Below are 15,707 nucleotides of genomic sequence, written 5' to 3'. Positions count from 1 at the left end.
TTCTGATTTATCATGAAAGAGGAAAACTTCAAATTTTGATCATTATTATAAAAGTAGATAACCTCATATCTTGATTATAATAATGAAAGAGGACAACTTTGAATTTCGATCATTATCGAAAAAGAAGATAACCTCGAATCCTGATTATCAAAAGAGGGTAACTTCAAATTTCGCACTATAAGACCAGCCGGAACCCGAGGAGAAAATAATCCAAGACTTATAACTTGGTTACTTGGGGGCATACGGGTGTTGGATATAACCATACCATGAGCTCGAAAAAAATATATACATCCTTTAAATAAAAAAAAGTTGTCTCAAACTTTTGGAAAAAGGTTAAAGTATGGAGATAACCGAGCATAAAAGGAAAAATATTACAAATTTTTTCTGCAATAAAATTTTGAGTAATATTCTAACCTATCATGTTCTATGAATAAAGGAGTATGAGTTTCGAGCAGCTATAAGCTCATCATACTTATATGTTTAAATAAGTATACACAGTGATTGTGACAATAAACGAAACAAGTAGACATACTTGAAAGTTTAAATAACGCAATCAAGCTCTAAAAAATTCAAGTAAGTATAAAAGTGAAATTTGGAAATAAAAACCTAAGCTAGAGCAATAACACAGATTATCAAAGATGATTCCAAATAAAAATTAATAAACTAACATGAAAAAATCAAAGTTATAAAATCCTGGTCCTAGCCAGGAATAAGGCCTAGATACTAACAGGTAGCTATTAAGCAAACATTTAAACCTAGTTGAACCAGGATCGAACCGATTGATTCACTAACTTGAAAGCATTCTCCAAAAAGACGATAACCTTGAACATTGATCAAGGATAACTTCAAATTCTACTAGTTTAGAAGATAACCTCAGAACCTAACCATTGTTAGGAAAGAGGACAACTTTTAAACCATGATCGATCACAATTAAAGGACAACCTCCAATACTGGTAGCCTGCAAGTTTGAGGAATAACTTTTAGTGACCTGTTCGCATATCATAGCTTGTTCGACTATGTTTATATACATGAAATGAATAGAACGATTTTGTTAGCCTATGGTGACGAAAAATAAATTATGTTAACAAGTGATCAAGGATCGAGACTCCTCAATCACTTGGGGGGCATATAGGGTATAAGAACACACAAGATAAGATAATTATTTTACAAATTCTCCAAAAAAAAAATAGTGTTATGTTCGTTCTACCCAAAAAGGCAAACTAGTTTGTTCGTTAGTACGTATAAAAAGCCTTTGTTCGCATCATGCACAAAAGGAAAACGAGTCTGTTCACACTAAGAACAAAAGGCAAAATGGTTTGTTCATTGGCATGCAAGTACAAACTACAACAGAAAATAAAGAGTCAAGAGTATGCAAGTACACAATACTCAAACACGAGGTGCGCTAGAGACTAAGCTATCAAGACTCTAGCTCAAGGGTCTAGTCGCCTGAGACAGCTAAAGGGTCAACAGAAGTGCTGGTAGCGAGATCTTCAGGCCTTGAAACATCACCATCGCCTGACTGTACTAATGTAACGACCCAAAAAAAATACTAATAGGGTTTAGTGCCTTGATTAGCGTGTTGGGAGGGCATAATTGGATATGTGTGTGATTAATTGATTAAATGCATGACTATGTGGCATGCATGATATATATGATGATATGAATATATTTATCTGCATGTTTATAAGTATTAAATGTGCACGTGGGCCCGTTATTGTTTATAGGTGCATAAATTTGATTATACGTGTTAAATGGTAGAGACCACATTATTATGTGGATATATTTGCAGTATACGGCTCGAGGCAATCCAAGTGAGCAGATTAGCGAAATAGTCACCGCGGGGTTTAATACACGGCTTAGGGTGAGCCTATGGGTATTTTGGGAACTTAGAAAATATTTTAGGGTTTATTGAGTAACGGGTAGTAAGTTAGCAATTATTTGGAAATGTCGGGATTGAACGAGGATTTATAGGAATATTCGAGGACTTAGCGGGAAGTGGCATATGACGAAATTGCCCTTAGTGGCACTTGAGGATTTAGATAAATTTAAGGGGTAATTCGGACATTTAGCTAAGGGATATACTTGATTTTTGTGTGCTGAGACTTGAGAAAGAAATCAGAAGGAAAAAAAACCACAGGAACCTCAGCTCACCTTCTCTCTCTCTCTCTCTCTCTCTCTCTCTCTCTCTCTCTCTCTCTCTCTCTCTCTCTCTCTCTCTCTCTCTTGTGGTGTTGAAGACTTGAATAAAACCTTGAGGAGTTCTAGACTATAGACTTGAAGGATTAATTGGCTGGGCTTGGGGATTAATCCAGGGTTGAACTATCTTAGAGGTAAGAGCTTAAACATAGTCTTTTCTGTTTAAATTATGATGAATTGTTGTTAGAACTTATAGCTTGCATGAAAATGGATTCAAAGACTGATTTTGGGTGTTTGATGAGTGTAAGTAATTGTTTATAGGTTGGTTATAATGTTTAGGCTATAAGGATAAGGATTCTGGACTTAATTCTGAGTTTCGTTGATGATTGGGGAATGAATTTGGGGTTAGGCTCAAGGAAAAATGCAAGAAAAAGGTTGATTGTCTGGGTTTGGGGGCTCAGACCGCTGCCCTGTTCTTCAGGCGTCGCGACCCATGTGCTCGAAGAGGCTGGAAGGCCTCTGTTTTGCCTAGGCATGTCGTGACCCTAGGGTACAGGTCGCAACTCGTGTCCTCCAGTAGGGAGGGCCTTGCCCTCTGTCTAAGGGGGCGGGTTGCGGCCCTAAATGGAAAGAAAAGGGAAGCTAAGGTTTTTAGGCTCAGGGAAGCAACCTAAGTGCTCGGAACGAATTCTACTACCCAGTTTGGCTAGTATTTGTTTCCAAAGTATTTAATTGGATTAAAATTTGATAGTTATCCACTATTACTTGTGACTAGGATTACCATTAAGGCTCAGGACTGAGGATTATACTCGGGACCGCTCTTTATCCATCGCTCGGGACTCGAGGTAAGAAAACTGCACCCAAGTGGTTGTGAACGGGATTGAGATTCCCTGTAATTGAATGTATGTGTTCAGTGAATTATATATCTGATATGTGTGATGTGAAAATATGACCTAAGGGTGCTAGGGCTGATGATAAGCGTATTGAACGTAGCTCGACCTAAGCGAGTCGGGATCAGCTAAATAACCAGAGGGCTCGGCCTAAGGGCGTTGACACCTAAATATTTGTATTACAGATTAAGTTACATATTTGAAAGTATATGTTTAACGTTGCCTAGCTTAGTACTTGTATTCTGTTGATTAATTGAACTGATTGGATTGAAGTTTGATATATGCTCTTGTTGCTATCTATGCTTGTTGATTATGGTTTTCTTGCTGAGCCTTGGCTCACGGGTGCTACATGGTGCAGGTAAAGGAAAAGGAAAGCTGGACCAACCATGAGTTGGAGAGCTTTGGGGGCGAAGTGTACATCGATAGCTGCTCGACCACCACGACCGAGGGAATTAAAGGAATTAGAGCTCTAAACGGTATTTTGCCATTAGACTAGCTTCTGTTGTATTAACTTTGAGAGTTGTTTCCGCCATGTAAACCTTATTTTTGGGATCCCATGTATCAAACCTTTATTTTAATGAAAATCAATCATTTTATGATCAAAATCTTTTAACCCTAACCTGTCAGTTGAATTTAGAAACATATTTATGTTCAAATGACTTGATTAGCAAGTCTTGGACTATTTTAAACATTCAGTGTAACGGTCTTGGTTATCCAGGGCGTTACAACTAAGGGGGTGCGAACAGAAGATTTTTCTTCATCAACAAATCTCTTTTCGCAAGCCTCTAGTAAGGACTTCTCTCTGCCATTCAGAAATGTTAAATCAATACTGCGATTGCATTTCCAGACTTGAAAGAACATATTATTTAAGATCTCTCCTTCTTCTTCAAGGATTTGAAGGTGATCAGCTTTAAGTTGCTTAACCTCAACAGCATGAGACTTTTGAAGACAGTCAATCTCAGCCTTTAGTTGATTGATCTCAGTACAAGAAGAGATTTTGAGTTACTCGAGCTCAGTCCTAGAACTGCTCCTCACACCACGAACAGTGTCTATCTTAGACATGAGGGCACGACATGTATCTTCTTTATCCTTCTTCAACTACTCGATAGATTCAGATAGGTTGGTCAAGGTGATCATTGTCTGCAATGGATAAAAATAGATCAATACAGAAAACCAAGCGGAAAGATAACAAGTACAATAATAAGAGAAGAATTGTACCTGAACAGTGTTGGCAATAGAATGGTGAACAATCTCGCTGGGGACACAAAATCCAAAGAAAGACCATTATGCATGTATTTGGTCACTCTGAATAACTTCCTTAAATCTGGGGACCACCATTTGAACACGAGAAGGTAGCGTGGGAGATAAAGACCTGGTTGTGGGAACCACACTGGCAGTCGCCGCAGAAGCTGGCAGTGTAACCCCAGCCAAAGGTCGACTTTGGCCTGAATGAACAGAAGAAGACTCTGCAAGGGTCCTCTTATCCTTGTTCGCTAACTGCTTCCTCCTCTTGTTAGCCATTGCACCTACAACCTCAGGGCCACCAAACAAAGCTCGAGCATTCATGTCTCTTGCCAAAAGAAAAAGTGGTCAGATAAGATGTAAAGAATATGTAGCAGTTACAACGCGGTTAAGAAAAAATAGTATACCAGAAGGACTATCAATAAAAGTTTCCTCTGGAAAGTATTCATCTAACCAATGAGGGAGGGACAATTCCTCATTTCTAAGGGATAGACCAAGGCCTCCTACATCGCCAAAATTTTTAGAAGGGAGAGACACTTGCGATAAGTCAAACTCTGAACAGTTAGGCAGCCTAGAACAAGTACTGCTTGGGGAAGAACAAGTAGATGAAACCTCAAAATGAACTGACTCAGGCTCGTCATGAATAACAATAACCTCCTCTGATCACCTCTCATGTATAGACTCTTGAACCTCAAAAAATGGAACGTAGTCAAACTCCAGAGGCGGCGGCAGATGATCCAATGACTGGTGTGGTTCAAGTAGACCGAACAATTGTAAATTGTTATCATTGATGAGGAAAGATGCATTCCTCACTACAAGAAAAAATGCTTTTAATAACATCGAAAATGTGTTATCAAAACATACGATAACACTTTCTGATGTGTTAAGACCGACTATGTTATCGTAGGTCAGGGTACTTTACATAACACTTTATCAGTGTTATACAGATGTGTTATTGTACTGTCAACGATAACACAATTTCTATGTTATTTTAATATATAGATAAGTGTTTAATTATGTTATTTATAGTTGATTATATAACATTTTTTTTGTGTTATACTACACTTTAGTATAACACATTTTTTGTGTTATACTACACTTTAGTATAACACATGTGTTATATTAGCTTAGAGAAACATAATCTTTTTTTACTTACACAAAACTAGGAATACAAATATGAAAGTTGAAGCCAAATAAGGTAACATAAATAGATTTTTATTAATTACTCAAATGTAATTACAATATTTAGTCTACTAGTCTAGGCTTAAGAAATAATATTACAACATAATTTATGCCCAATTCAGATTCCTTTATCACTAAATACAAAACAAGAAATGTATACAAAAATTAGTGAAATACATTCTTCCATTCTAAAGGCCTCAACTACAAATGTTGTCAAGAATTGCTCCAAAGAAATCATCTCAATATACTTGCACATTGTAAAAAAAAAGTCCTTTTATTATTAAGAAAAAGTCCAACAAATGCCAAGGCACATAGAATGATCAGCAGCTTATCAGTAATCTCTCCATAGTAACTAATAAACAAGCTTTCAGCTTTTAAATCAACAGCCTTTGTAAAGAATCATTTCTGTCACAAAATCATCCACATAACTCATAATTGGCAGATTGAATTTTACTATTCAGCATGCTTTTTCGGAAAAATAAAAATAAGAGTCTTAACAAATGTCCATTTCTAATGATCTATCAGGTAAATCAACTATACATCTCATTAGAGAATCATACAAAAATTTCTAATTGGCACTTGACTCGAGACTATTAGCTTTAAATTATTTTCAGCCACAAGAAGGCTTTTTAAAAAGATCAAATATGCATGCACCTTGCTCTTGTCCAAGAAGGGTTTTTACTTAAACTATTCTTTCCAATGATTATCATCTTCGATAATTATTTTCATTTAAATTAGTAAACGGAGCCTTGGTGTCATAGATACACTGGGACAAGAGCAAGTGTATGTCACACATACACATACACTGCAATCTACTAATATCATGGAACATTAGACTGAATACATACCACGGAATAACCTTTTCAGAATAGCATTGCAGAAGTTGAATTGCTAATTCAGCATACTTTTTATTCCCATGGACCTAAACACAAGTTGCGAGTTCAGTGAACAATTAGAATAACCACATAAATGAATGAGATAGAATTAATAACCATAAACTTCCAGACCCTTCCGAAAATTTTAAATGAAAATACTCTCTTAGATGGAAAGTTACGTACTAAAACATCATCAAGGTTAGCAAATATAGCCCCTTCCAACCCTTGAACAATCATCAGCATATGATTCTGTCCACTTGCACCTAGTTCAGATACCACTTCCAGTTTGAGTGGAAAAGGCAGGGTAAATTTATCACTAGACAGTGATGAAACAATTTTTTCAACAATACTTGTATAGCTCAGTGCCTTCTCCAACTCATTACATTTACTGATGAAAGAGCCAATATGAACTAATGCCTTCATGGCAAGCTTACATATTGTTACTCAAACAGAATATACATATAAGAACTTAAAAGGAAAAAAAAAATACTAGGAATTACAAAAGTTTACTTTGTAACTCTCATGACATTGGTTCTAAAATTACTTATAGAAAAATAGTACTGAAGTGCAAATTATATTTTCTCCAAAGCAAAAACAAACAAACAAAAAATGGGCTACTAAAGAAGGGCCAAGAAACGACATTATCATATCAAAACAGTGACTTGTTTAACCAGACAAAATATGTACTTTAAATAAAACCAATTACCTCTAAAGTAAATATCGACATCATGAACAGCTTCATTAGCAGTTGCAATAAGGGTAGAGCTGAGAATATGAATTAGTGAATCAAAACAGTTCTGAATGATGCAACAACATGCCTCGTGAGTTGAAATAGAGTTAGAAGCAAGTTCTCCAGAGTCTACAATCAAATCTCTACATGCATCAAGGAGTTCCACACAGAGATAGAGAGCTCCAAAATTTAGGAAGTGATCCCTAGATGAATTTCTTTCCAGAATCTCCACCAAGCAGGGAAAAAAAGTTTCAAGCACTCTATTACAGGAAACAATGGAAGTTCTTGAGGTAATATATAGGATACGACCAACAACATGTAGCCTTTCTTTACCTTCCAATGGGATATTATTGTAACTCCTATAACTTGTGATGATGTTGAAAATTCTACTAATGTCTTCATCATCCAGAATCAAACTTAAATATAAATCGTTATTTTGCAAGACAACTTTTCCCAGAAGCACTAAAGATTCTGCTGCAATTTCATTTTCCTGAAACCCAAGACCATTTATTGATTCTGATGTAACAGCTTCAGTAGGCTCTTTTACTGAAGTACTCATTTCACTTTTAATTGAACTCCAAATAGCTCCAGCATGTTTGACCATCCTGTCTGCTCCATACTTTAATGAGAAATAGCTCAGATACTTTAAAGAATCAACCTTCAAACATAAAAAGTCAGCATGAAAATTGATACAAATATACATTCTACAACAAAAAAATTAATTATGTTGCCTATGTAATCATATAAATTCTTTGTGATGGCACCAACCTTTGATGATGGCAGAGAAGAAGAGAGTTTTTCAAGAAGCAAGGGAATGACATATGGCTCAAGAAGAGGTGTTGATGAGAAAGCTACCTACAGAACAAAAAAATGGTACAATTTGGTTATTTGCATAAACGTGCTCTTACAACCCTTGTAATTTATGGCAAGTATAAAAGTGCTACTCCCAGCTTGTCTCAAGGCTCAAATCATCAAAAAATAAAAAAATGAAAATTATGATAAATTTGGTTCAAGCACCAAAGAGAAATTACTCAATTGATTAAAAACACTCATAAGTCATCTTCACCAGAAATACCTATGCATCTTGTAACAGTTTTCTACTTCTATTAAATTTCTTATTGTGCTCACCAATTCCAATATAAATACATATATATACACATATATACTTTATCTTCCCTAAGGCAGTACCCATATGCTAAACTAAGGAATAATATTGCAATAGGAATCCAGATAGAGAAAACCACTAATTGGAAACATGAAAGGGGGAAATCACAGCAAGAACAAATTAGAATAACTAAATAAAGATAATCTGGTCATGCAAAAAGATTCCATAGAACTATACGTGTAAATATTAAGGAATGATTTATAATTCAAGCAGATGAGAGAATGCCAAAAAAAAAAAAGAAAGATAATTTTCCATTTTATGTGCTAGACTAGACCATGAAATTTACAAGTGCTTTATGCCAATTACGACATGGTTACCATGGGCATTACAAGTGCTCCATTGTTAGAATGATAAAGTTTGGTAACTAGAAGATCATAACAAGGAGCATAGATAAATTCAACACCTACAAATACTATAAAAATGGAGCATCACATTCAATTACGGCATACCATTAGAGCCCTTGCAAGATCATCTCTTTTGACATCAGTGTCCTCTCCTTTTGGTTGGATAACGTTAAGAAGAAAAACATGTGAAAAGAAGTACAAAAACAAAAAGGATAGCACATCATAATCAATGATAGCATTCATCGCATGATCTGAATACTAACCAAAGAAACAAAAGCAAACCAAAAGGGAAAAACTTGCTTAGAATTTTTTTTCAATAAATAAATAATAAATTCGCATGTATAGTGAGGGTAAGGTTTGCATACATGAGTAAAATGAATGGGAAAGTAACTGCTCAAAGTATCAAAAAGCTCTCCAGAAAAATTTTCTAGCAGCCCATTAGGATTTGGAAATAGTTGAATCAGTGCACGAATGATGTCAAATGCTAGCAACAAGCAATGAGGATCCTTCTCTCCATCAACAGCTTCAAAGATTCCATATAGAAGCAGTTCATCTTTAATAACGCCAAAAAAAAATTAAGATAGAAAATGGGAAAAAAATAACTGTATGACAAAAACAGAAAATATAATTTGAACTCAAACAGAAAAACAGACTAATAACTTCATCTTTTGCAATGAATATCAGATACAGAAGGCGAGCATTGTTTTCCCCCAACTGTTTGTAATTGTCATCACCAAAATCTGGAGTGAACTCGTTACTTGAATTTTGGGATGAGATTAAGGAAGCAAACAATCCATTTATGTCATAGGTTTCTACTTTTTCATATGAATTAGCATTTTCCAATGTGCTAAACACATCAAGATTTTCGGTTTCCTGAAAGAGCCTCATTGTTTAATCCACAAAGTCCAATCTTTCAGATATCTGCAGCAGTAACAACAATGGCAGAGCATTAATCAATTAACAGCTCAATCATAGAACACTAATCGAATGGTTAAGCATAAATATTCATAGAAGTGATCTAACCTTCTCAGTAGATCCAAACTGTACTAGTCCTTGTGGTTCAACCGGTACTACCACAATGGTCTACCAAGTGAGTTTGATTGTTAATAATTCTGAGTTGTGAGCTAGAATTGAACAACTTTGACAACATATGAGAAGAAACCATAAAATTTATAACACAAGTATCTACCATACTAATCTCAATTAAAGTACTCAAAAAGAAAAAAATTGTACCTTTATTCCAGAGGAAAACTGATAGCAAACCTCAGAATCATCCTGTAGAGTAAAGAAAATTCACAAAATAAGCAAACATAACAAGAATTCGAACTTCAAAAAATTCAACATATGTATATGATTTCAACTCTAAAAACTGAAAAAGAAAGAAGAAATACCTGAAATGTGTGTTTATTTTCAGTAGATCTAAAAGAATTCCATTCCCCACTTGGCCCATCAGCTTGAATCCATTGGTACTTCCCATTTAAAGCAGTTTGACCAATAATTCTACATTGACACATATACAAACAACAAACATTAGCCCTCTATTTTCCTCTAATCAACTTTATTATTTTTTAGAGAAAAGAAACAAATATTTTCTCTAATGCATTTGACACATTTATAAAGAAAAAAAAATGTTTAGGGGCATACCCTTCTCCAAGCACATGGACTTTTAATAGCATATTTTCAATGACAGCTCCAACTGGGTCCTCAAAGTAGGCATCTTCAAGAGACAACAGCCTGAGACCATTCCAAAGAGCATAATTCACAGTTAGCTAAATTAATATTGAGAAAATACATATTGCAAATCCATTATCTTCTTAATGATGCTAACTTATTATAATGGTTAAATGAAATTTCACAAAGCTTGATCTCAGAGTGAAAAATGCAGATTAAGAAAAACAAAATATGGGTTTTGAGCAACATTAATTTTTTATTTTTCTCTCCAAATAATTTTTTAAAAAAACCCATGTAAAGCATTTTCATTTTTTCAGCTTGAGTTATTCTTTTAAAAAAGAAAATAAGAAAGAACTATGCTTGATTTGAGAAAACCATGGGTACACAAATCTCAAATGTGACTGGGAAAAATATTTTAAAATTTTAAAAAAAGTTATAGAATTGATTAAGAAAAGAACAAAAGGAGTGTGGTGTAAAGAAGAAAAGACAAAACAAACAAAAAGAAAAAACTTACATGGGATTTCTTTCGTCAAAACACCAGAAAACGCCATAAGACCAACCATTACTAACACAAAGACTCTTGAGTGTTCTTCTAAGCACTGAACTGTTCTCAGCTTCACCCATTTCACCAACTATGACATGGTCTTTGTTCAACTCTATTGGAACAGAACGAACAGGTTTTTTTTCTTCCAACAGAAATCACCTCAAAACCACTCCCCAGAACCTGAAACTGAATGCAATAGATGTTAGTATAAGAAAATCCTAAAATAAACACACAAGCTACACTGTAAAAAAATCTAAGTGCGTCAGACTATAACTAATGTTCAAAAACAGAATTTGCAAATAAGGTTTATGTGTAGAAGTGAATAGAAGAATTACAAGATTTCTAGAATGTTCAAATTTTGAATATATTTCAGAATATTTCTTCTTAAATTACAGCTCCTCAGCACCTTGCAATTTCATACATGGTCCTATAAGTTCAATATTTTTCAAATATTGGGCAGTTCAAGATTTTTAGAATTTTCAAATTATGAATAGCTTACAATCTTTGTATGTTTGTCATGTTCATCAAGTTCGGAAAATCTGAGCTCATCTCCCCATTTAAGTCAGTAATCCTTCTGCAAAGAAATTCTCATTAAAAATGAAGTTATATAGTACATATAAAAAATTTAAGGATACCTGTATAAGTAAATGAAAATATATGAAAGAGAACTTACAATTCTACTAGCTTGTTCAAGTTAGATATACTAGAAGGAATTGGCCCATCGAAACCACTTGCTTCCACCTCTCTATATAGAATATAGACGGAGTATGTAAAATCAACATACATAAATATAGATCATGAATTTTATGAACCAAATAGATCAACAGCTCTTACAACTTCTGAAGCTGTTTCAAATTGCGAAACTCAGGCATCCTTCCTGTGAAGTAGTTACTACTGATCCTTCTGCAATGAGAGAGCATGAGTCAAGATTCAAGTGACATAAAACTTGGTTCATTTTGGTCATGGAGTTACATTACAGATTGACACTTACAGTTCTTTTAACTTGGTGAGACTAGTGAGATCAGGGAACTCTCCAGTAAAATTGTTTGCAGCAAGAGTCCTGCAGCCACACCATTTCAATTACTTAAGACTAAATTAATAAATGTCATTTTACTTTATTATGTAGCTAATCAAATTGTTACTTAATTTGAAAAGATTAGGAAATTAAACTCACAAATATTCCAAGTTGACCAATTTCCCAATCTCACAAAAATTAAATAAAAAAATTGAAGGGTTCCATAAAGCCAACCTCAGGGGACTATCTACAAACACTTGGTAAGCATGTAAAAAATCCAAAAATGTTAATCTAGAAAACAAATCTAAAATCTCTAACATTTAACTATTAGAGTACATCAACAGAACAAAATCAAAAGATAAAAAGATATAACAGTTACCTCAATAGAAGAGACTCCACAATTTCTGAGAGAAGGCTGGTTTCTTCGACACCACAAGAAAAAATACGCCATAAACTCTAACTTGGTGCTTGGTGACCGGTGGTGGCTACGAACTGGGCGGTCGGTTGGAGGGGCTGGGAATTAGTCAGGTATCACAATGACAGCAAAAACTATAAATACGCCATAAACTAAAGGTACTCACCTCAAAGGAATTAGTCAGGTAACCACCCATTGTTGCAAATTCTGTTTTGTAGATGGTCAGGAGTAAATCGATAGCCCCTGAGATATGTTGAAGGTCTCGGGTCTCAGAAATGTTGAAGGAATTGAATGAAAGGAATTTTTCGTCTCTCGGGTCTCTCCGGTAACATTCATTCATTTCTTTCTTCCCCGTCGACCACGACCACTGAAACGACGCGAAAAATCCAGACCCGGAAAGGAGAAGGGCTAGTGGTGGACATTTGGGAAAGTCGGGCCGATTAGGTGTCTTCATTCAAGCGACGATACAGAAGAAGAATGAAATGAAGTGAGAGGCCGGGGGGCAGGGAAAAGAGTCGAGTCAATTAGGCTCGACGACCGGGAGAAGCAAAACGAAATTAGGATTTGGCCAAAGGGTCTCTCGGGTCTCACAAATTTTCTGGTCTCAGGAATGAAAAAAAGGGCTAAGTGGTGGGTCTCACAAATTTTAAGTTCTCAGGAATGAAAAAAAAAAGCTAAGTAGCGGGATGGTGTATATTACCGCCCTTTTTTCATGCCCAATATAATACTCTAGCATAACATTTTTTTATTAGTATTATATTCATGTGTTATGGAAATAGGTATTTGGTGTAGTGCCTATACTTACCACCCAATTGATGTAACAGAGAAAGATGGTCTCACATCTCAGAGGTTGGAGTTGGTCGCTTATAACGACCTGAAACATCAAAGTATGCGAACAGAGTAAGCATATAGCAAAAGGATGCGAACAGACAACCATATCAAAGGAAAATGACCAGAGACTTACCAATATCACGGAATGACCTAAGCTTGGACTTGACAACATTGGTAAAAAATTATTGACCAAAGTAGCGACCAGGGTTGGAAACACCACTCCTGAAGACTTCTCCACCAGATCAGCTACACAAGTGGTAGAATCCTTCATAACCTGATATACGGTTGGACTTGATATTGAACAAGTAGTGAACTTCCAAAGCATCAGGGGAGGCCAATCTAACACTCTATAAAAAATACACAGCAATTCCAATAACCTGTAACTATTTGACATCAATTGGAATGGGGCTATTCCAAAATAGTCACATATTTTCACAAAGTATGAATGAAGCGTCAGGAAGGCACCTGCTTGGAAATGCATGGGACTCCAAGCGGTATACCCATATGGTGGGGAACCTGCTCGCTCATCATTAATAGGGACTCTAAGTCTGAGTTCACCAATAAGTCCATACTTATCTATTAAATGGGACAAGTCTCTTGTAGAAAAGAAGGATCTCGGTGTTACAAAACCATCCGAGCTAAAGATTTTTCCATGCTCTTTTTTGGTATAGTCGACCTTTTTCTACTTCCTTAAGGCTCTAGATTTCTTGGGAGACATGGACTTGGTCCCAGATCAGAAGCAAATAGCGACGTCCAGATCCCTATACACTTCGGAGAACGAGTCCTAACCGAATTGTAAAAGAAATCAGATTCCCCGAAGACCAAGCAAACCAAGTACCTAAAAAGGAAAGGAAATAATAAGATTATGTTCGCACATACACAATATGAGGCATGTTCGCCCATAAGTGTACAGCTAGGGAGAACAGATCTAAAAAGATACTTAAATTTAGAAATGAGATAGTTTACAAAGTGATCTATGCTTTGAAAGAACAAGTAAACTCGCTCATAAAAGGTAAGCATGAGGTAAGCAAAGAAAAGCGTGTTTGTTCGCGTGTTTGTTCAAGGAGCGAATAGAATCAAAATGACATGTCAAAAATATTAAAGGCTAGTTCAAGCATTTTGTTCGTTTATGTGCTAGTTTAAGCATCTTGTTCGTTTAAAGGCTAGTTCAAGAATCCTTTTCGTTTATGGGTTAGTTCAAGCATCATGTTCATTTATGGGTTAGTTCAAGCATCATGTTCGTTTATACTACTATACTCGATTAGCAGACAATCGTTAACATGGATAAGGTTATGTTCTTCTACTAGTGCGCATAAGCAATTGTTTGTGTGCTTGAGTACGTATTAAAAGAAAAAAAAATCACTTATAGGCAAGAATTAATAGACTATGCTCATATGTATGCAAATGAACAAAAGAGTAATTGTTCGTTTATGAGCCAATATCAAAAGGTCTATTCGTATATATGGATATAGAAACAGAGAGCCAACAAACTTAGAGACTTACCCATGGTGACCTTCGACTACCAATGTAATGCCCCGAATTCTCCGATGTGGTTTAATGGCGGGATTAGTAGGCCGGGAAGGCCATACTTGCTTAATTATGCCATTAATTGATAATATGCATGTATATGTGAATTATATTATGATATGATATTATATGCATGCATGTGGGTCCACATATGAGTATTATGATGTTTTGATAATTTGGCCCGTTAAGGGTATATTTGAGAATTTGGGTTCATATTGTGAATTGTGAATGAGAATCCATTATTATGAAGATATATTCGAACTATTCGGCATGAGACGGTCCTATATAAGGGATTAGCTATTTTCTCATAACGGGGTCAATTCTTGGGTAATAGGAATGTTTATTTGATGATAAATTGGGAGTTATTGAGATCTGGATGGAATTCTGGAAGTTTTGACTATAATGTCCCCATGGGTGTTTTCGGGACCCCGAGCACTAGGTTTTATTTGAGGTTACTTAAGCTTGAAGTAGCTTATCAGATAAAACGTACGTTAGAAAACCTCTCGTTCTCTCCTTCGTTAGTTCGTTTTGCCATTCGAAGCCTTTTCGAAGAAATCTCGAGTTCTAGGAGTCGGAATCAAGCGAGGATCGAGGCATAGTGATCCTAGGAAATATTAGAAGCTTCTTGACTGGAGTATTTGACGGAAAACAACCCAATCGAAGGTAATCTAAGTTTAAATTTTTGAGTTTTTAGAGTTTCTAAGCTTTGAATTGGATTTTGTTAATCGTTGAGTTTTTGGTTCGATTGAGCCTTGGGTTTTGGTGGTTTTGGGCCATTGGGAAGCTTGGGAACTTTGATTTGATGATTTGGGAATGTTTAGGCATGTTTTTGGAGGATTTGGGAAGTTGAAAACCGTGTTTGGGGATGGCTCTGGGTTGGGGGCCGCAGCCCTAGGTCGAAGAAGCAGGTGGAGCCATTTTTCCCTTGCTGGGCGCCACGGCCCTTAATGTTGGGCGCCGCAGTGCTTGCTCCTAGTGTGATTGGGTGCCACAGCCCAAGGTGCCAAGGCCGCGACTCTTGAGCAGTTTTGAGCCCGTTTGTGTGTTTTGACCCCGGGAACATAGTTTTAGGCCTCAGGATTGTTCCTACTACTTGGATTAGTTTGGATTGATGTCCTGGAGGCTAGATATTGGTTTGAA

At 35.9% G+C, this 15,707-nt stretch overlaps 2 protein-coding genes across 2 annotated transcripts; both read right to left on the bottom strand.

Annotated features, from left to right (window-relative positions):
- Positions 1-6,804: 6,804 nt before the first annotated feature.
- LOC133816320 (MMS19 nucleotide excision repair protein homolog) lies at positions 6,805-9,114 on the bottom strand. The gene is made up of 3 exons (XM_062248874.1): positions 8,670-9,114; positions 7,824-7,910; positions 6,805-7,713 (listed from the first exon to the last, which is right to left on the bottom strand). Exons 1-3 carry the CDS (start codon positions 8,805-8,807, stop codon positions 6,970-6,972), a joined length of 969 nt encoding a protein of 322 aa, XP_062104858.1. The 5' UTR covers positions 8,808-9,114; the 3' UTR covers positions 6,805-6,969.
- Positions 9,115-9,341: 227 nt separating this feature from the next.
- On the bottom strand, positions 9,342-10,404 carry LOC133816319 (transcription factor LHW-like). The gene is made up of 5 exons (XM_062248873.1): positions 10,209-10,404; positions 9,956-10,064; positions 9,798-9,839; positions 9,588-9,647; positions 9,342-9,485 (listed from the first exon to the last, which is right to left on the bottom strand). The coding sequence occupies exons 1-5, from the start codon at positions 10,238-10,240 to the stop codon at positions 9,456-9,458; spliced, it is 273 nt and encodes a 90-aa protein (XP_062104857.1). The 5' UTR covers positions 10,241-10,404; the 3' UTR covers positions 9,342-9,455.
- Between the last annotated feature and the right edge of the window lie 5,303 nt (positions 10,405-15,707).

Source organism: Humulus lupulus, chromosome 2, assembly GCF_963169125.1.
Source record: "Humulus lupulus chromosome 2, drHumLupu1.1, whole genome shotgun sequence".
NCBI lineage: Eukaryota > Viridiplantae > Streptophyta > Magnoliopsida > Rosales > Cannabaceae > Humulus > Humulus lupulus.
The sequence above is the reverse complement of the archived record's forward strand: the minus strand, read 5'-3'. Positions and strand labels throughout refer to the sequence as shown.